Here is a 21,408-nt window from a genome sequence, read left to right on the forward strand (position 1 = left end):
GTAATCACCTGATATGTTGCCATTTATTTGGTTGGCCTTAATAGCTAGAATAGATAGAATAGGTTAAATAGGTAATTATCTTGGGACATGACTTCTAAGTAACTAAGTGTAAAGAAATATTTCTGTATACAATAAATGTTACTATAACATCAGACATACCGTTTGTGTGTGTATATTTTATATATACTTATATATTTATAGTATTAAATAATTATTATTATTGAATTGTTTTACCACATGGCTGTGATACATTATTTTTATGTCTTTCATCTCCCACACAGTGTGTTGTGGCCTTTGCAGTTTCAGCTGTAGCGTCACAATGGGAACGCACAGGGAAACCTTTTAATCCTCTTCTTGGGGAAACATACGAGTTAGTACGGTAAGAGAAACTTTGATTCTGAGTAATAGATTTGAGAAAAGAGTGGATGTCACTTTCTTTCTGATGGGAGTGAGATGCAGTCTGAGAAATGTAATATGTGCAAGCTTAATAAACATACCCTGCTAATACCTCCAAATCAGATGGTCAGAAGAATAGAATGAATATCTGAAGAGAGAATAATTAGGATGAATTATGAAAAGAAAGTAAACATTTAAAAGAGAAAAACTTTGTAAGGGGTTTCCTGAGATTACAAGCTAAGTTGAAAAGTGGTTTGTACCAGGGGCGTTTAGTAACCTTTAGAGGTAGAAAACATTCAATATGAAATAATTATGTTTTCATAACGTTACCCTCCCAGGTTAAATCTGCTTTTTTGTATGATGCACTACCTGCAATGACTGTTCTATACTGCTTAGTTCCTATTTTTAGTAGCAAGCAATTATGAATGGGGGAAATAGGGTATGTATGTGTATGCGTATGTATGTGTGTGTAGTCTAGGTATATATAGACACATATATATAGATATATATATCGTAGATTGGGGCTCTGCTGACATTTTACAAATCTAGATTGTAAGCTCTTCTGGGCAGGGTCCTCTCCTCCTCCTGTGTCTGTACCTGTCTGTCATTTACAACCTTTTTTAATGTACAGCTCTGCATAATATGTTGGCACTACATAAATCCTGTTTTTTTTTTTTTGTTTTTTTTTTATTTTAGTGAGGATCTTGGCTTTAGATTAATTTCTGAACAAGTCAGTCACCACCCACCGATTAGCGCTTTCCATGCTGAAGGCCTTAACAGTGACTTTGTTTTTCATGGATCAATATATCCTAAACTCAAATTCTGGGGCAAGAGTGTAGAAGCTGAACCCAAAGGAATAATCACATTGGAACTTCCCAAGTAAGTAGATTTATAAATATGTTTAAATGTATAAATCTAATATATAAACTTGTTTAAATATAAAAGAAGCAAATAAATGTATCCCTAAAATCATTAATACATCATTAAAGTGTATTTCAAATAAAATGCCTCCTGCAGTCTAAATAACTAATGTGCTCAAAAAGAAGCATGCTAATAAAAGGGTAAAGCAGAATAACAGAAAAATATAACTCATAACTCTGCTTCTTGCCTTTTAATGTCCAATAACAGCTTAGCCCGGCACTTTTCAGTAACTGCCAGGGGTTTTTGGGTGGTTACTAAGAAGTTTCAAACCATATAGGGGCACTGGATTTTTGGGGCATACTGCAAAAGACAATGGGAAAATGGACATACCAAATGGATGAGCAATAGAAATAGAAAATATCTTGCTTGAAAAAAATTCTGGGCAGAACACTGCATAAGCTCAGAAAATGTGGGTTACTGACAAAACATAGTGGTAAAAAAAGGTTTCTTATGTTTTAATAAGGCTATCTAGGCGAGTTATTTGTGTGGAAACCAACTCCATTTTGGTATTAAAGAGTAAGAATAATTAATTATTTAGGGCCCAACCTAACAAACAAACGTTTCCTGCAGGATTTAGGATAAAAGTATATTTTGATGCTATGCAGCCTTTGTTTCTGTTAGCATCGTTCTTGTATGTGATGTTTATATACCTTGTTATGTTTTCACTGAAAATCAATAAAACATTGAAATATATAGAATGAAAGTTAGCTCTCACTATACAGTACTCACTCTTTTCTCTGTTTTGAGCTGAATGGCACCCAGTCAGTTGTACAACACAACTAAGCAAAAAGAGCCAGTAATGTGTGATTTTTAAAATAAGGTTCTTACTACATAATCACAGCCATAAAGGTATTTACAGTTATCTGATTAATTTTACTTAGTATTAAAGCTTATATTTTTAGGATACCTATCATCCTATTTTGTATAAAGGATCAGGGTACCTGACATACAATATATTTTATATTAAAAATAAATATTTAGGATAAATTAAAAACCTCGCAGGAATGACCTATAGTATCAGAAAGAAGAACAAAATGGCCAAGGTGATATGCTAAAAATTGATTTGTCATTGAAAATTATTATTGTAGGTATGTTTCCTTTTCGCAGACATAATGAATTCTATACCTGGACAAACCCAACTTGCTGTGTACATAATATCATTGTTGGCAAGCTATGGATTGAACAGTATGGTAACATGGAAATCACTAATCACAAGTAAGTAGTTGGTACTCCTTTTCCTCCTGCCTTCCAATGCCTAAAAAGAATGAATATAAATGTAGTTATTTGTTTGCAGGACTGGTGATAAGTGCATTTTAAATTTTAAACCATGTGGTTTGTTTGGAAAAGAATTGCACAAAGTAGAAGGATACATCCAAGATAAAAGGTATGTTCACCAGTTCTATTTTAAGTAATGTGTATTGTTGTTTTAGTATTCTATATTATTTCTACTAATAAAGATACATGTTTATAAACTTTTGTTTCTATTACTTTATTTAGAATATATATTTTTCACATTTACCACTTGCAGTCAACTATTTTCCATATGCATTGAAAGCAACCTGTGACCAAGCTATTGTCTGTCAAGTATTTACATATTCTTAACAAGCAGAAATTAGCCTTTAAACAAACCCCAGTAACGTCTGTAGCAGCAGGAACTATGGAGCCATTTTTTTTGCAAAATCCACAGTGGGAGCACTAAAGTTGTTTAAGTTCTCTCAGCAACTCTGCTCACCATTTTTCTCCTCCTAGTAGAGAACCTCTTCTCCATTATACAGTATTAATAAGAAAACTGAAAGCTGGGAAGTAACTACTAGAATGGGGTAGCAGAGGGAGCTCAGCTGCCGAGAGAGCCACCTTTGGGCTCTTATACACAAATGTTTGTACATTTTGAAATGCACAATAAATGCAGTTCAGCAAGGTGCCAATGATTTTAATGGAGCAGTACACATGACAGAACAAAGGTTGTGTTAGTTGTGCTGCATTTCTTCAAACATAGTACGTTTTATTCCTGTGCATAAACTTGCAGACAGAGCAGGTTAAATGTTGTGTTTTCTGTTTGACAAGAATGCCTGTCAAATTGATCCTTTACAGTGCTTTTAAGATGTGTTGCTCTACAGTGCCTGCTGCAGTACTTGTTTAAACCCATTTACTTCTTGCTAAGAATATGTTAATATTTAAAAGCAATTTAATTGGTCTGATGCACACAGCTAATAATAAACATACAAATAATACTAAGCTTCTAGTTAGCAAAAAAAAAGCCTATTATGCAAAGTATGTAATTTGGAATTATATAAATATATATATAGAGAGAGAGTGGTGTATGAAGTGATGAAAATATTCACGTTCCAAAAATGAAAGTGAAGAATATGCATTAGTGCATTACTACATATTTATAATTTAGTAGAAGATCAAAATTGCCCTGCTGCTTCCTTTCAACCTTTTGAAGCTTCATATGCAATGAAGCTATTATGGGATTGCAGTACAATGCCTAAATGTGGTAAGCAAGTGTACATGGTAAGATTGGTATACAGGAGCCCACACTGTTTTTACTGTAACAACACATCATTTGGTGTCCTTGCTTTTAATATGTATATTTAGCTCTTGTGGTTTACATTCTTTATGCAGTAAAAAGAAGCTATGTGCTCTCTATGGAAAGTGGACAGAGTGTCTCTATTGTATTGATCCAGCTGCATTTGACTCATATAAAAAGAACGACAAGAAAAACGGAGACGAGAAGAAAAATTTGAACAAGGTAAATTTGTATAAAGCAAATATTATCCACATATTGGGTATTTGTAAAATATTAGTATCCACATGATAATAACACAGTCATCTGCTGTGATATTCCTAAGCATGTCTTGGATTATGCGTCTCCCATTATACACCTAATGTACGATAACATGTTTGAGAACAACTCATATCAGTTCATATATAATTTTATATTTAATATCCTTGTTTTTTTATACTCGGTGCACTCCAGTAGGACCAGTACTGAAGATCTCAGGGGGTTCTTCCTAAGATTTGATATTTACTACATGAAAGGATGTTGATAGTTCGTATGTTAAATTGTGTAAAAAGTCCACTTGTGTTCAAAGCCCTTACTGCAAAGCTTTGGAGAATTTAAAAACCTTTGGGGACTGTGAATAATAGTGCACTTGTATGTTTTAGTAAATGGCTTACTCCGTTTGATTATATTTCTGTTTTTAAACTGTTTTTTAGGTTTCTCTTAGTTTTGTAGTTTTAAATAATTTGTAAAGACAATTTAAACTGTTTATTATATTGATCTGAGATAATGGCATCCTTCTTCAGAGAACTAGAAGCCACATTCACAGGGCCTGCTATGACAATAAACAGATTTTTGTGGCTCTGGGTGTGCAGTCCTATCTAAGGGACCAGAATTCAGTCTGGAAAACTGTGGGATGAGTCTGTGGTGTTGATATTCACTTTACATTTCTTCTTTGTACAGATTCTGTTCAATTGTTTATGCTAACTTATGTTAACGTCTCTGTAAATAAGAAAAAGTCCACATTATTGATAATATTTTCCTTTTCATTTCCATCTTCTAGGCTGCAAGTACAGAAGAGCCTGATGAAATGCCACTACCAGATTCCGAGAGTGTACAGGTTATTCCGGGGAGCACGTTGTTGTGGCGAATAGCACCTCGTCCACCTAACTCTACACAGGTCAGCTCACCCCCAACTGATACCTCAGCTTGTGATGGATGTTTGAGATTTACACCAGATAACAATGTCTTAAATTGCTAGGAGTCTTGGTGAGTTCTCTGCACTTGAGTCCCTGGGTCTCCTGTGGTCATTATGTGGGGCTATTACTCTCCTTGCTATTTTTGTCTTATCAAATATATAATTAGGATTTCATTAGGTGGTGCTGGAACAGGTGGGAAATGTTGGTGAAAACATCCAAAGGTTCAAGATGGGCAAAACTATGGAAGCAAGACCTTGCTATGTGAGCATCTAAGACATACAGAGATAGATTAATTATTTCCACCAGGCACCCCTTATAATTAGATTACCCCTTTGGGAGGACTGACCAGTTAAAGCGTACCTAAACTCAGAATTTTCACTTTATTTAAAAGGGTAGACAATGCTTTTATTTAAAGTAAAAATTCTGTTTGTGTTTTTTTTAGTACAACACCTTTTTTTTTGCTGCACCGCCCCCTAATTCTCGATCACCTAGGCAATCAAGAATGAATGGGCTGCACCTTCTATGCATGCCTGAGCATCTGGGGCATGCGCAGAAGGAGCCCTTTCATCAATAGGGAAAAAAATTGCTGATCTTACGCATGCGCAGTGAGATTGGCATGTTTTTTCCCAATCTACGTGTGTATGATCTGCGGGTTTGAAGGTGTGTTTTTATTGTTTTGGGTTTTTTGGGTTCACACTTCAACTTCTTTTAAAAGCTACACACTAACATTACTGAAGCACATAAATGTGAGTAAGTAAATAACATTGCCCCTGAGGAGCCATGCATAGGTTAAAATCACAAAATAATTATTAGAAAGAGCAATATTAGGGTTTCATTTAATTAGAGACTGCAAAAGGCAATCCTGATCTGGAAGACATTGATCAGCATAGAAGCAAAACCTTTACATGGAATAGACACATACAGCTACCTTCCAAAAAAATATAATTATATATTGTACAAGAAAACAAGTTTGCAAATGAAGCTGCATTGACACGTTTCATTGTATGGATCACTTTTATTTGTGTGAATGTAAAATCAGTTATTTTATTGCTTGTGATTTCAGATGTACAACTTCACTCTCTTTGCTATGGCATTGAATGAACTGGAAAAGGGCATGGAAAGTGTCATTCCTAAGACAGACTGCAGACTACGGCCTGATATAAGGGCAATGGAAAATGGAGACATAGGTAAATGCTTTAAAAAATTTAGGACCATAGACTAAATAAAAATGGAGATCTGCCAAGACTTAAAGCTAACCTGTATAGATAGTGACCGATGAGATCTGCCGCTCCTGTTTTTTCACAGTAGTGACAAAATCAGGCAGCAGTCTTAGACAAAATCACGTTTGCGAACATTTACAGCAGTACCTAGACACACTAACACCAGAAATTACTCTACCATCTTTTATAAGTAATTCCAGACAGAGGGTTATTTTTCATTGCAGCTCTAGGGCAAAATAAAAATTGTAAATGTCCCTTATGACATAGCTAATCTTTGTTTTCTTAGCTCAGTTCCACTATAAAGCCCTCCCACAAAGATTCCATTTAAACTTCACACTGGAAAACTGGCAGTTTTTATGTTTGCCATATAAATTATTTAAATATATTTTGGAGACTTACCCTCACGTCGTGTCCTGTTAAGAGCGTTTCACTAGAACGGGAGTCTGCCAACTGCAACACTGAAGAAATATTTTGTAGCAGAGAAAAAGCATGCTGGAGTTCTTGCCAGATATTTGTCTGTGTTGTTGTTGTTATTATTATTAATAAACAGGATTTATATAGCGCCAACATATTACGCAGCGCTGTACATTAAATAGGGATTGCAAATGATAGACTAATACAGACAGTGATATAGGAGGAGAGGACCCTGCCCCGAAGAGCTTACAATCTAGTAGGTGGGTGAATTTCACACACAATAGGATGGGAGATATGTAGTGGTGGGAAGTAGTGATGGTTTCAAAAGACAGAAGAAGATGGGTAGGCAAGTTTGAAAAAATGGGTTTTGAGCGCTCTTTTAAATGAGCAGAAAGTAGGAGCACATGATGTTGATGCACATTTCCATCTCTTCCTTTCTGTTGAAATCATTAACAGGATAAGGAGTGAAGGGAAAGTTCTAAGAGACTTCTAAGAAGAGACTAATTTTTATTTATATAAATAAATGATAAATGTCATCATATAAAATCTTTTTCTTTAAAGACACCGCAAGTGAGGAAAAGAAGAGGTTGGAAGAGAAGCAGAGAGCAGCACGTAAGAATCGCTCCAAGTCTGATGAAGATTGGAAAACCAGGTAGGTACTAGCATTATAGTTTGTGTTCCTGTACATGAGGTCTGTGTTTGTGGAACAAACATTTGTTCTTCTTAAAGTTGTTGCATTTGTCTCTGGCCCATTAGCTCAGGAAGGCCTTATTAAATCACTGTTTTCCATGTATGGGCTACACACACTCAATGCATACTGTCTTTCTCCCCCATTGCCACTTAGAGAGAATAATAGGTGCCGGCAGTTGCTGGTTCAGTACCACTCACTGCCACCCACTGTCAAATCTGCTGATGTTGGTTGTTTAGGAACCAGTAACCGAGCGGCTGGATTACCTAACTAATAATATTCAAACCCTTTCAGGTTTTGTTTGTTAATTGTGTTTTGTTTAAAGAAAAAGCACAAATTTAGGGAGCACTTTAGTGTGCTTTGTTACAGAATTACATTTTTGATGTCATTTACAGTACATTCACTGGCCACTTTACAAGGTATACCTTGCTAGTACATGATTATACCCCCTTTTTATGATAGAATTGCGTAATTCATGTGGTCACAAAGGGTTTGACCAGCAACAAGACTGTGGTAGGCTGTAGCAGGTAAACAATAATTAATTGGTACTAAGGGGCTCAAAGAGCCAAAGGGTGTCAAGAAATATTCCCCTCACTATTACACCACCACCAACCTGAAGCACTGATACTATGCTTTCATGTCATTGATGCCAAATTATGTCCCTTCCATCTAAATGTCACAGCAGAAGATGACATTCATTACCAGGCAAGATTTTTCAAATCTTCTCTTATCCAATTTTTGGTTAGCCTGTGGAACTGTAGTCTTAGGTGCCTGTTTTTAGCAGACAATGGTGGCACCCATGGCGATCTGCTGTCACTGTAGCCCATCTTCTTCAAGGTACAATGTGTTGTACATCCAGAGATGCTCTTCTGCATACCTGGGTGGTAACAGGTGGCCATTTTGAGTCTCTGTTTCTATCATTGTAGCCAATCTGGCCATTCTCCTCTGACCTGTCATCAACAAGGCCATTCCCCCAGAGAACTGCCACTTACATATATATTTTCTTTTTCTGACCCTTCTCTGTAAACCCCAGAGATGATTGCATGTAAAAATCCCCTACAGATCAGCAGTTTCTGAAACACCCAAACCAGTGAGTGGCAGCAACGACTAAGCCACATTTAAAGTCACCTAAATTACTTTCCTCTCCATTCTAATGCTCGGGGTTCACTTGCTAACTTCTCTTTCTTGATTTTGGTCACTATAGTTTTTCTTTGCAGTTACTAAGATGTTGTAGATAATCATGTTTCTAAAAATTTGTCAAATTTACATTTTACCCTAAGCATGTATTCTGATTTGGTAAATAATGTTGTATTGAATTGTTGCCTGCCTTTTTGTATCACTGTGAGATTTTAGTGTCAAAACTTTCACCGTCAAAGTTCCTGGTTCCGCTTCCCGTGCGTTCTGCATTATTATTATTCTAAAATCCATTTAAAATCTCAGCAGTAGGTTTTAGCTAGGAACTCAGGACTGGTATCAGAGATCTGACATCTGGGATCACTGAGGAGATAAAATAAGCCACCAGGTGGTTTATACAGCCAAGATCTGTCAAAGAACAAAATACTAAATTTGTGTGGACTGAATACAGGATAAAATGCATGCTTTTTTTGAACAAAATAGAAAATGGGGACTGTTGTATATTTGTACATATGTGCATTGCATTACTATAATATACATATCATTTTGATCATTTAAACAGGTGGTTTCATCAGGGCCCTAATCCACATATCAATGCACAGGACTGGCTGTATTCTGGAAAGTACTGGGACAGGAACTACACAGGCCTCCCGGACATCTATTGAAAATGGCAGACTGACATGAGGAGTCTTTTACAATTGTATTACAAGTAGACTTGTGTGTTCTGGCGTCATGAATTGCACCTTCTCAACCCCCTAGCATTTACAATAAGAGTCCTACTGGCTTAGTTGCCTTCTGTATAGAGTGAAACATTTTTATTACTCCAACCACCAGTAGGAAATTTACTGGTGCCGAAAGCCATTAGGCTCACATCCTAGCATCTAAAATTTTAGCTGCAGCAGATATCCGTCTGATAATACTATTTTCATTAGCCTGAAGAATGTTTAAAAATGTCAGGTGATTTCTCCCAGGTGATTCAGGCAGGTATGAGCCTGTCTGTGGAATGGGTGATATAAGCACAATGGGTCATAGTGTTTTATGTGAAATATTAATTTTATTTCTATTACTAAGCAGCACCCCCTATGGATATCTTTCCTCAGGACTGGGGATATGTATGTCCAATGATGAGGCCAGCATTCTAATATGTGTGTTTGTATATGTCTGTACTTGGTCTGAAGTTTGTTTGTGTCTTAACTCTATATTTCTACCAAATATCGGAGATCGATACAGCCATTTTATTCATGTTTGTCTTGATGTTGTTTATCTGTGTAATCAGGAACTGAATATAGAATGTATACTTTTGACAGTAAAACTGAACATGTACTGAACAAACAGATATTACATGTCCTGTGCACCTAATATGAAAGTAAGACATCTTAGATCCACTCTGTCCAACCAAAGAAAGGTCCTGTGATCTTTACTTTTTAATTAGGATCTAAATTCCTAAAAGCTTTTTATCTAATTTATCTAATATTTCTTTACACATACAGTAGAAACAAGATGGATTTGGGAATTGTGCCCTATAAAGCACAATATTTCCAACCTTTAATTAGAACACTGTGTGGGTTATGGACATTGTAATCAATACTGTACAAAAGGATACAATATTTTTCTAACAAAGATAACTGGCTGCTCCTTGGACTGGAGTATTGTTGCAGATACATATGATATACTTGATGTTGAGGAAGAGGGCAAGAATTTGAAGTCACTTTCTCTTCACTCCTTGTCCTGTTAATGATTTCACAAGAAAGGAAGAAATGGAAAATGTGCATCAACCACACAGACATAAATATCTGTCAGGAATTCCAGCCTGCCTTTGTTCTGCTACTGCTATTTATTTAGTGTTTCAGTTAGCAGACTCCCATTCTAGTGAAACACTCTCAGCAGGACAGGAAGTGAAGGTAAGTCTCCAAAATAGCCATGGATGCCAGTAAAACAGGGAGTGTGTAATCATTTACTGCTTTGTTTAAAAATAAGAAAACATTTTGGCTGGATATTCACTTTATTAATGTTTTCAGACAACTTCATACTGTAGCCAAAATTTTGGAAAACTTTCAACTCTTCTGTTACAAAGATGTAATATGAATCAAGAAGATATATCATAAAATGCTATTTTATAAGTAACAAAATGTATATTGTCCTTGCTGTGTCATCTCCAAATTCTTTGCAACACAGTGTGGCAAGGCCCAGGGATAAAAATTGCAGCCCAATCCATCAAAGGCTAATACATTTCTTTTTCTAGACACATCTCTAGTGTGAATTTAACCTTGTAACATGTACATTTGTATACATATCCTAAATATATCTGCATATATTTGTATCTCATTTCTATGCGAGGTGCCTGTTTTAGAATGATTTGTATAGTCTTCAAATCTTTGGGGCAAGCAATCCTAGGAGTCTGTTTTGTTAGCCATGATAATTGTTTGGAGAATTATATTAATGTCATCTTGAAATCGAATGCTGCTACTTAAAAGCATTAAAATAAAGTTTGAAAAAAAGTCATTTTTTTTAAACCTTTTGTCATAAACATCATATAATGACTACAACCCATTCAATTGTTTACTTGTTGATGACAGAAATGTTCCTACACCTCATGAAGCATTATTCTAACCATCCATTCTCATCCAGAGTTCAGCTAGAGGATGTTGGGGCTTCATTGACCTCCCATTAGATGGTACCAACCTAGTTTCAGGGTCAATGCCACTTGGCAGAGTCAGCTGCAGAGCACCAATTCTTGTTTTAGAGGTCTGTAGGAATGGAATTCTGACCATCAATGTAAGGGTCATTCTTCCCACTGATCACTAATGTGGGAGCATTTTTCCCACTGATTCCCAACTAGTTGGTCTTAGCAGTTTCCTTGAAATCTAAAAGTTGTTCCAAGTTTTTTTGGGGGTTTTTTTTTAATAGTAAGAGTTGCCATTTTATTAGTAAAAGAGTTGGGAAAGGCTGATTTAGACATTATTGCAATGTAGAAAGTAGTTCATTCTCTCTTAATAACAAAAAAGTAAAAGAAAAAAGGCAGACCAAAATAACCCCTACAAGTGTAAGTCTTTCCTTTGGAGAAGCTGCAAAAAAAAGCCAAGGGCAACTATGCTTAGAGTGGAACTACCGCTGAACTGTAAGGGATAAATGGGACTAGTGGGAAAGTAAAAAGGACTGGCCACTAACCCCAGGGTGACCTGTACGCAGGGTGACAGAAGAGGCGTTGGGGGAATCTGCCAATGAGAGAGGTAAGAAAACAACTACTACTACAATAAATGTGTTTTTATTTTATCCTGGAACTCAAGGCATTGTAACCTTGATTGACAAATGTGCATACAATTTCCCAGTCTCATATTTCTATTTGACATATTCAGCCCAATCATTATAGGTTTAGTAATGAGATTATTTTGCTACTGCACAGGTCTATCTTCATCATATGTATAATGTTCAGAAAAAGTTTTCCATCAGATTGATGACACAAAAAACAGGTACGCTGCAACAAATTTAGCATTGTGGTGCAGCGCAAACCAGTTGGTTTACAATTGTTTGCTGCAGTGGAGTGTGTTACAGAAAACAAAGCCTGCATTGATTTTACTACATTAGCATGGGGCCTAAAGACATTAATGGCAATGCAGTAAAATGTGCTTTTAATGTAGTATATATGCCAGCACAAATAGATTTTTTTAGATTAGAAAAATGCAGGGAATACATGGCCTTTACACATTTAAAAGTGCTGGAAACTGCATCACAACACAGAATGTGAATGCATGCATTTAAAAAAAAAAATATTTATTCACTTTGAAGGAAATATTCATAGAAAACTCATTTCCCATATCTACAACCAGCCCCACCTGCCCATGGGAAGTTCCTGAAACATTAGTCATGCAATAGATCTCATGGAAGTCGGTAAACAAGGTCAACTTTCCAATATGTCAAACATTTATTTACATTCTTTAATAAGAATTTTGTCCCCCAATAAAATATAGCTCTATGAGGCTGATGTCACACGGGCAATTCTTCTACTACCATCACATCGTCAGTGGGAGAGACTTCCACTCACCTTTGTGGAATTGCTAACTGCGAACACTACTGTATTTCCATCTAGCTATTCCATTCCCGTCATGCATTTAATATCTTGGGTAAAATTATAAAAATGTAAATCCCCAATAATTGTGATGCATGCAGAAAGGCGGTGTTAAATAATGACTGGTCTTGGGTGTTGACTACATTGACACCAACACAGGAGGTAGGGAGAAATATCTTTAATAAAGACACAATGGCCCCTGATTTATTAAAGCTCTCCAAGGCTGGAGAGAATACACTTTCACCAGTAAAGCTGGGTGATCCAACAAACCTGGGATGGATCTGATCCAGGATTCAAAGCATTTGCTAACAAATAGCAAATAACATTGAATAAATCCATTCCAGGTTTGCTGGATCACCCAGCTTCACTGATGAAAGTGTATTCTCTCCAGCCTTGGAGAGCTTTAATAAATCAGGCCCAATGTTGTTACTAAAGGCAGGATTAAAAGTTGTTTTCTTGTTTGTTTTTTGTTTAGTTTCCCTGTCCCCATTAGGGATTTCCTTTGAGTCCCTGCCCCCAGGAAGAGAAGGGAAATCTCCCCGATTGAACACATTGCAAAAAAAGGGGGGGGGGTCCTTTTTTTTAAAACTACCTAAAAATCAGTTTTGGAAATTTGAACAATCTTTAAAATAAAGACAATGAAAAGTTTACATAATTTAAATACTTTGACACCTAGGGGTTTACCTAAGAGATTTTACTCAGTTTTGTCATATTTAAATGAGAGGTGGAACCAACAGCCAATGGCAAATCCTGAAATAACAAAAAGGAGAACACAAGAAATCTACAACTTTACAACAATAAATACAGGACACAAATTAAGATCTGATTCCTTTTATTCTCTTCTCAGAAATATAAAAGTGTGAGTTCTTTACATTACACCACAATAAATATTCTAGGTTTCCTGTAACACCTACCAATTCCAATGTATGTTCCAACTGTAATTATTAAAAACTAAACATACTGATTGATGGACAAGAAATAAATAGGCCATTCAGTGTATGCTGTACTTTGTACTATTTTATTGCTATTAGACCATGCCTCCGAGTCTGTAACCCAAAGCCACCCACTACTGACCAACTCTTCTCATCACCGGCACAATCTAAGAGAGACAATACTACTTGTGTAACATCATGTTCCAGTAACAATGAAATTAATTCAAGCTGTCATAACAAGCTAGCTAAACCACTTCACCCAATACGCCATTTTTTGTTTTAGGGGAATTTAGTTAAGGATGAGATAAAAACAAACATTCAAGTATTTTTTCAAAGTTTTGCCATTATGAATAACTGTAATGTGGGGAATATTCGTTAAAATCCCATTGAAAGAAAGAAGTCCAATGACCATTTCATATGTTGTAGTAACTAAGTTAAGACAAGTTAATCAATGAACATTTATAACTAACAAAATGTATTTATAAAAAAAAGCATTTATATCAGAAAACAAAAAATAACAGAAACACCCATGGTTGTACGCTTTCTTGGAGAGCCACTTATTCAAACTCAACCAGGCCAAACAGTTCTGAGTAATTTTCTTCTTTATGAAATTCATATTTAAAGTATAGACATATTTATAGTCCTAATCAGCCTACTGGAACAGTTACAAGCAAAATTTACTAAGCTTCCCATTGTGGGGCAGCGCCTCAATTTTTTTTGTGCAGAATATTTGCAGGGTAAGACTCTCATTCTGGTTAATACGTCCTCCATAACCTATTCCTGCTCCCATCTTGCTTTGTATGTCCCTTTGCACTTGGGACCACTGCATAGGAAATAAATGGAGAGTAGAATGGCATCGGGGTTCTCCTATTTTAGGCCAAACAAATCCAAAAGTTCAGCTCTGATCACTAATGGTTGATCAGATTAAAGGAAGTGGAGGCTTAAGGGGTCTAATACATCCCAGATATTTCCTTAAAGAATACCTGTCACTCCCCTGTGTACCTGTGTAGAGGGCTTGTTAGCACCTTTGTGATGGTGAAAAAATTAAGAAGAACTGAACTCGATAAATGTGCCCTAAAAAAGTCAGATAGGAAACAAACGACTAGTCACCAGTATTGTCTGCAGCTAATCTTTGCCCTATTATTACCCTTCCATGCCTTATACTGCACTATACCTCTGTGTGCAGGTTGTCATCCTAAAAGAGGAAGAGTTTTGTTTACTCATGTCAAAACCTCCAGCAAAAAAAAAAAACAGTAGTAACAGCACCAAATCTTAGACTAAGACTAGAAAAATAAGGAAACTGACCCAATGGATTGTCACCACCCCCAACCCTCCTCATTGATTTTGTTAATAATTTTAATTTAAATAGTTAAGGAATTTTGAATTGGTCTGCTGGCTTTTTTTTCTCAGAGTAAGGTCTGCTTGGAGTTGATGGGGAGCAGCTGAGGGGGATGCAGCTGTGTGTGTTTGGGGTCGGTGATATTAGACATGTACAATACTGTAAGAGAGAAAGCAGTGTCTTAGATTTCACTCTGCAGAAATACAGCTATAATCAAAGGAGCACCTAGGCATACTAAAACACCAGGTTTGGAAGAGTTCAAGGCAAAATGTAAAGTTTTTCAAGGTACTACTTTGGAAAAGCCAAAATGTACATGATAGCAAATCGTCACTTTTTAAGTTCAGTACCACTTTGAAGGAATTAAATAAAAACATAGATATGATAAATTTTTTAAAAAAGCATGTAAATTCCCCCATATATATACTCACATATAGGACTCCTATATTTATCCTGTAATCATTCCCAATAAACTTCCCTATGTAAGTCAGAGGTAGACTAATTTAATTGTCATTATTTAACTCTAAATTGACTGTTGCCCACTTGGGTATCATAGATAGCCTGGATATATTTTTATATTTATTAGCTTGTCTCATCTTTTTTAGGCAATGGACAATGTAAAGATCAGAAGGTGAACTAAAAAAGTTTTCATATTGGTAAAAAAATTACACATTGCATACCATTTGCACATTTCTCACTTATTGAATTCCATGTTTTCTCTTTTACCACGTGGCTTCTTTTTAGAAGAACCTTTGTTACTAACAATAATAAACAACTGCTTTAAAAAAATCTGATGATAGAGGCACAACGTACATGGAAACAGTGAAAATAAGATGAGTAGAAATCCTCCCATGTTTATCACTTATTCTGAATATTTCCAATGTATTGTATCTCTCATATATACTGTTCCGAAATACAAACAGATAAATCAGATGAAAGCTAGGAAAGCATTATGGAGAGTTTTATCTTTATAGCTTGACGTATTAAATTATTGTAAAACAGTGTTTCCCGGCTGTGATATATGAGGCGTTAAGAAATGACATCACCAGCTTCAAATATATGATTAGATTCAATAGATTCCAATTCCTGCACCCTACCTCTACTAGTGATCTGGGTATTACTACGTGTCCTGAAAGGCTTGAGCCTGACGATTACTTTTTTTTTTTTTTTTTTTTAATCTGAAACTTGTTTGTAAGAATTCTAATTCCCCAAAACAGCTATATTAGAGCAAGCAGGATTCTTATCGCTCTACCTAATGAAAGAACATATCTGTGCTCTCTCATTCTTATCATATTTGCATATTACCCTGCATACAAAGATGAACATGAAGATGTAAAAAGTGAGCTTTATAATTATAGCATGTTTTGTAGAAAAACACATTATATCCACTACTTAAAAAGGGAACTAAAACAGCAAACATGGAAATAAATACTTTTTTTTATAAATACATAAAACTAGCCTAAAACTATTGATATTGGGCATAAAACTAACAGTAAAAATGGAATAATCCCTTTCTAGCTCAAATCAACTTTCTTACACCTTAAAAAAAACAATAACATTAAAAAAAGCATATTTAGCACACCATGAATTATTTACTAACAATGTGGCATGTCTATAAGACAACACTCGAAATATCCCTGAATTAGAAGAAAATGCATTTCAGTTATTTATTACAGCTTCCTAACTGCATTGCCTTTTACTTCCCTTCACAGCTCATAGCTTTTTACATTCTGTTTTATAATGTTGTATGGGCCTTTTTGGAAGTTGAAAATATTTTAGTTTATGCTTTGGAGAATACTCAGCTTTTTTTGTCAAGTAAGGCATCACACAAAAGATGACAAAGTCCTGGAAATATTCTGGAAAGGATGCTAAATTATTTTTGAAAGCCACCTAATCCAAAACTGTGTGCAGAAACTTAAATACTGCATAGGAACCTTGAATGACACCAGGTGTCATCTGCCAAACAGAGATTCTTTTTCTAATGCCAATTTAAAGATAAAAAAAATCTGTTTATACTCGAGTATATTTGGAGCTTCAGGATGGGGTTTCTATGTAGAAGGGCAGACAACAGAGCCATGCCAGGTAGAGATAATATATATCCTAAGCACAAGCACCAAAGCATTGTGTTTCTTCAATTGGTAGTTTAGGCAAGCAGTAATGGTGGCCTTGTGTACTATTGCAATATGCTGGTAATGGAATCAATGTCCATTGAAACAAATCGATTTGTGTTAGAAAATGGTTATGTAATAATATAACAAGTGAATTGACTACTAACATTTTCACTGGGCTGTTTTTTGCAGCTGGTAAACCTGCTCCCTAATGAGTACTAGATGAATACAGAGTGTAAGGTATTATACAGTCTCCTTCCACACTTATAAACTCAATTAATTATCTGTACTCAGAAATAGCCTGATGGCCAAGCTAAAATATAAATATATCCATTTTTCTTGGTATCCTTGTCAGCCTAATTACTATTTCTTCTTTGAAGCTTGCTGTATTGTAGTCGTTTGCATGGAACAAAATATTCCCCAAAGCTTGATAAAATATATTCAGTAAGCCAGCGTGTTCATTATAGTTTACTTTCCACTATTTGAAAGTGCAATGTAAATTTTTAACACAAGAGGGCACTGGTAAATTTGTGAATTCTATTGACAATACAACATCTTTATGAGTTTAGTTACTATTTGTAAAATTGTACAAATTTTAAAATTAAAGTCTAATTCTGAACCTATGTTTTTGCCTTGGTTGAACAAATAAAAAAGAGAGCAGATGTATCTGTATGTTCTTAGTAAGAGTTGGATATCCTTTCTGCTTCGCACCTAGTCTGATGTTTAAATCTTATTGGCCAGTAAGAACATAAGGTTCCTGGAATATTGCTGAGGAATGTTGGACCATCTTTGTGCCTTGCACTCTGGTCGCTTCCCTATCAACTTTCAAAATAGATAACAACACAAAAATGTAGCCTCACTTGCCTAATATATTATAAATTACCAGAGTAGTATACATTATAGCCTACTACTCATGACAGCAAGCCATCTGTGACATAGGCATAGGGTGTGCGGTGATGTACATCAATTTGTGTTTCATGTGCTTTATTCTGCCCTTAAAGCAGTTGTACAATAAAAGCCAGGCTCCTTCAGCACGATCCTACCCTAATGAACTAAATACTCCGCTCCTGATATTCTGCCCCTTTTGTTTAAAAATTGCATTAAAGCCAACATGCACAGTTTTTTGTTTAAATTTGGAAAAGTGGGGAGGAGTTGGGGTCAATATAATTGCAACATTAATAGAATGCTTTCTCTTCTTGCCTGTGTCCTGCTGGCAAGGTTCCCCCTCACTTCCTGTACCATTTAAATAGAAACATCAAGAAGAGATGGTAAACCATTATTATATACTGTATGACACCTAGAAATTACACAGGATGTATACAAAATGAACCAGGCAAGGACAGCAATTAAGGAGGTTTGAACTTTTCTTAATACCATTCAAGATAGTTTTAAATGGTATTAGGCTTTAAACAAAGCCTGAATGCACATTTATTATTTTCATTTTTTAAATGAAAAATCTAAAGTACCTCAAACAATACCATAGGAGGTGTGATCCACAACCCCTGGCATAGTGTAGGTCACACAGCAATCTGAAATGTAGTTATGTGAGGTGCTGTGAAAGTAGCAGAGGACAAATTCAAATTGCACAGCATATGGACAGTTCCTGAAACCTCAACAGGGGACAAACTACCCCAAGCCTGGACAAAGCCCAAGGATCAATAGACAGTGGGTACTATAGTACTGTCTGGTTGACTTTAATGATCAGTCTGCATTAGCAAGGGTTTATAACAACTAAAACGCAGTGATTTTTTTCAGAAAGTAGGAAGAAGATCATCAGCAGAGTACTTTGTTCCTAAAGAAATTAATCTTTCTGCTCAGCAGTTCAACTTACTGATATTTATAGTTCATAATATTAATGCAGTTATCTCTGTAACTGCAGCATCTGTACAACCCAACAGAAAGAAAAGAGGACACAAGGCCATTTGTATAGCTGCAGAAAGTAGAACAGCGGCTTGTGCCTATTACAAGGGTTGGACAGACATTTGTACAAGTCACTACAACACTTCTGTGGAAAATTCACTGTTGTAGCAAATCATTTTCATGTATTGGTGTCAGGATGGAGTTTTGTCTCGCACATTATTTAAAAATGCCATAATTCTGTGCCAGTTCAGCTTAACTGGAACTGCGAATTGTCTCTTGATATCGGCACAGCTGGTGTTCAGAGAACATACTCAGTCACCCGTATCATCCACAGTCAGCCATTGTGATACTCTTCTGTGTGTTGTAAGTACAGAAAGCTGTGTGGAACAGAAGTCTCGTCCTCACTGTCACTGAGGGACCACCTCCCTGAGAGTGGCTAAGGCTGCGTGGATCCGTACATGCAGTCTGTTCTCAAAGTCATAACCTGTGAAGTCCTCCTACAGCCAAAACAAATAGGATATGATAAGAAACGATAGTTTTAGCCTGTGTACTGTACGACCATACAAATTTCTGTCCTGTGTAATGCTAGAAGACAAATAAAATTACCTTGGCTTGAAATAGCAGAGTTTTTCCCTTTGCAACAGTCTGCAAAAATAGAAAATCAAGCAAAGTTTATATACAAATACTCAAATTATGAGTCGTCATATATCTTAACTATTTGAGGACCATTGGACATACAAAATAAGCACTGCAGTACTTCAGTTACATCCACAGAGCATACATTCAATGACCTACAAGAAATAGGTTGTCTTTATAAACCCAGTCTGCCCTTTGATTAGTGGAGACAAGGTACTGCAAATCAACTGACAATAATAAGTGCTTTTCACATCTCTAGCTTGGGATAGAAAAAATAATTGAGCAGTGCTGTCTTAGAGGGGTTATATCAAGCCTATCTTTAAAGGCAACCAAACCCACTAAACTCATCTGTCCCTATTCTGTTGCAGGGCACGGACATCTTTTCTTTCACTCTTTCTCGTTGAGATCTTTGGCTATCTTGATTGGTCGGGCCAGAATGACCTAACTCCCATGCAGGAGTGCGGGAGTTCATTTAGTCCCGGCAAGCACAGGGAAAGCCAGGATTGCCGGGTATCCTGGCAATCAAAGCTGAGCAACGCATGCACAGAAAAGCTTTTTTGGAGAGTTAACTCAGTAATCAGGCACATAGGAAGGGATATTGCAGAAGTGACATTGCCTGTCCCTTTCTAAAATATTGCCCTGCCTGATTCAGCTTCTTTAGAAGTAGAACTTTAGTTTGGCATTTAACCCATCATTTAAATGTAACTACTGGACAACTGTGTTACATTACACCTAATGCTCCCATAAATCCCCCTTGGATCCCCCTTCCCAACCCAGGGGTAGCAGATTTAGCTTGAGTGGCATGCCCTGCTGCACCTATAACAGGTGGCCTGTCTGATTGCTGCCGTCAGGGTAGAGGTGCCCATATTTAATTAGGACATCCTCCTTGTGAATAGACGATGAAGATGGAGAACACTGATAATCTCATCTATGTTCTCACTTTGCCTTTCTGTCGGTGTATTTCTTCATAACATATTTGCATGCCAGCTACCTGCAAGATGTTCATACAAAGTGAAGTATTTGTACTATCTGCATTTAAAACAAAGAAAACTATAAAGTCCTGTGTACCTCAGGATTCTCCAACAAAATGCAGCCCAGTTCATAGCATGCATACGGCTGTATGTAGAGGTTCTGCTGTCGCCCCAGTTCATCTTTCACAGCACGCTGAAAGAACTGAAAGACAAATATTTCTATTATGCTTATGTAAAACTAATCATGGTGTTTGTGCACAGACGAGCAGTTATAATTTATCAGTCTTCCGGAAAAAAAATTTTCACACAAAACAGTCCACTATCCCTTTCTTAAACTCCAAAAGATGAGTCCAAACAACTTTATAAGTAAAACAAATACTATATTTGTAAATAAAAGGTTTTTTTACCTGAGATTTATAATACACAGAGACAAAGTATAGCTATAAGTCAGGTCCACATAATGCAATCTTCTTATATGTAGGTTTCTGCTTAATGAGCATTTCAAAATATTATCACATGGATAATGTGATAATATTATAATGGAAGAGGTTTTTTTTCTGGAATGAAAATTTAATGTAACATTTTTTCTCTGCTACCAAATATCTTTTGATGTCTCACCTGAATTGCATCTTCAACATTTCCCAGACATTTATGGATAGCACCAAGCAGCAAATTCCGTAATCCAACAACAGAGGGGTCCACAACCTCATGGCAAGCTTTTGTTCATACAATACAAAGGTGTACAAACAATAAAGTGAGTTACTGAAGAATTCACAACTGTCTGAAGAGATACACATGGCAAAAGTAACAAACACCTGATATATTATGAACACAAATATTAGAAAGTGTTTTTCTTAAATGTCGAGCAGCTACTGTATTGGCCAGAAAACCACTGCAACAAGGATTTTGTTTCCCAATTGTATTGTATAGAGAGCACAATGGAGCACATAAATGTATATCCTGATGGACTTCATATTGGAATAAAAGGGCTTTAAAAAGAATATTAGGATTGCTCTTGGCATCA

General features: G+C 36.1%; 2 protein-coding genes across 6 annotated transcripts in view; one reads left to right on the top strand and one right to left on the bottom strand.

The window, feature by feature from the left end:
• Positions 1–10,988, top strand: part of OSBPL1A (oxysterol binding protein like 1A) — a 63,137-nt gene extending 52,149 nt beyond the window's left edge. For all 5 annotated transcript variants that reach the window (XM_072411296.1, XM_072411297.1, XM_072411298.1 and 2 more), the window contains 9 exons: positions 282–379; positions 1,093–1,275; positions 2,425–2,532; positions 2,612–2,701; positions 3,943–4,069; positions 4,884–5,000; positions 6,083–6,206; positions 7,215–7,305; positions 9,038–10,988. In XM_072411296.1, coding sequence (XP_072267397.1) covers positions 282–379; positions 1,093–1,275; positions 2,425–2,532; positions 2,612–2,701; positions 3,943–4,069; positions 4,884–5,000; positions 6,083–6,206; positions 7,215–7,305; positions 9,038–9,140 — 1,041 coding nt within the window. In that variant the 3' untranslated portion in view covers positions 9,141–10,988. The remainder of the gene's footprint in view (positions 1–281; positions 380–1,092; positions 1,276–2,424; positions 2,533–2,611; positions 2,702–3,942; positions 4,070–4,883; positions 5,001–6,082; positions 6,207–7,214; positions 7,306–9,037) is intronic.
• A 2,368-nt stretch (positions 10,989–13,356) lies between these two features.
• Positions 13,357–21,408, bottom strand: part of TTC39C (tetratricopeptide repeat domain 39C) — a 61,212-nt gene continuing 53,160 nt past the window's right edge. The window contains exons 11-14 of the mRNA XM_072411310.1: positions 21,003–21,100; positions 20,482–20,586; positions 19,384–19,422; positions 13,357–19,274 (exon numbers count right to left, since the gene is read on the bottom strand). Coding sequence (XP_072267411.1) covers positions 19,185–19,274; positions 19,384–19,422; positions 20,482–20,586; positions 21,003–21,100 — 332 coding nt within the window. The 3' untranslated portion in view covers positions 13,357–19,184. The remainder of the gene's footprint in view (positions 19,275–19,383; positions 19,423–20,481; positions 20,587–21,002; positions 21,101–21,408) is intronic.

The sequence above is a fragment of the Pyxicephalus adspersus genome, chromosome 5, assembly GCF_032062135.1.
Source record: "Pyxicephalus adspersus chromosome 5, UCB_Pads_2.0, whole genome shotgun sequence".
In the NCBI taxonomy this organism is placed as follows: Eukaryota; Metazoa; Chordata; class Amphibia; order Anura; family Pyxicephalidae; genus Pyxicephalus; species Pyxicephalus adspersus.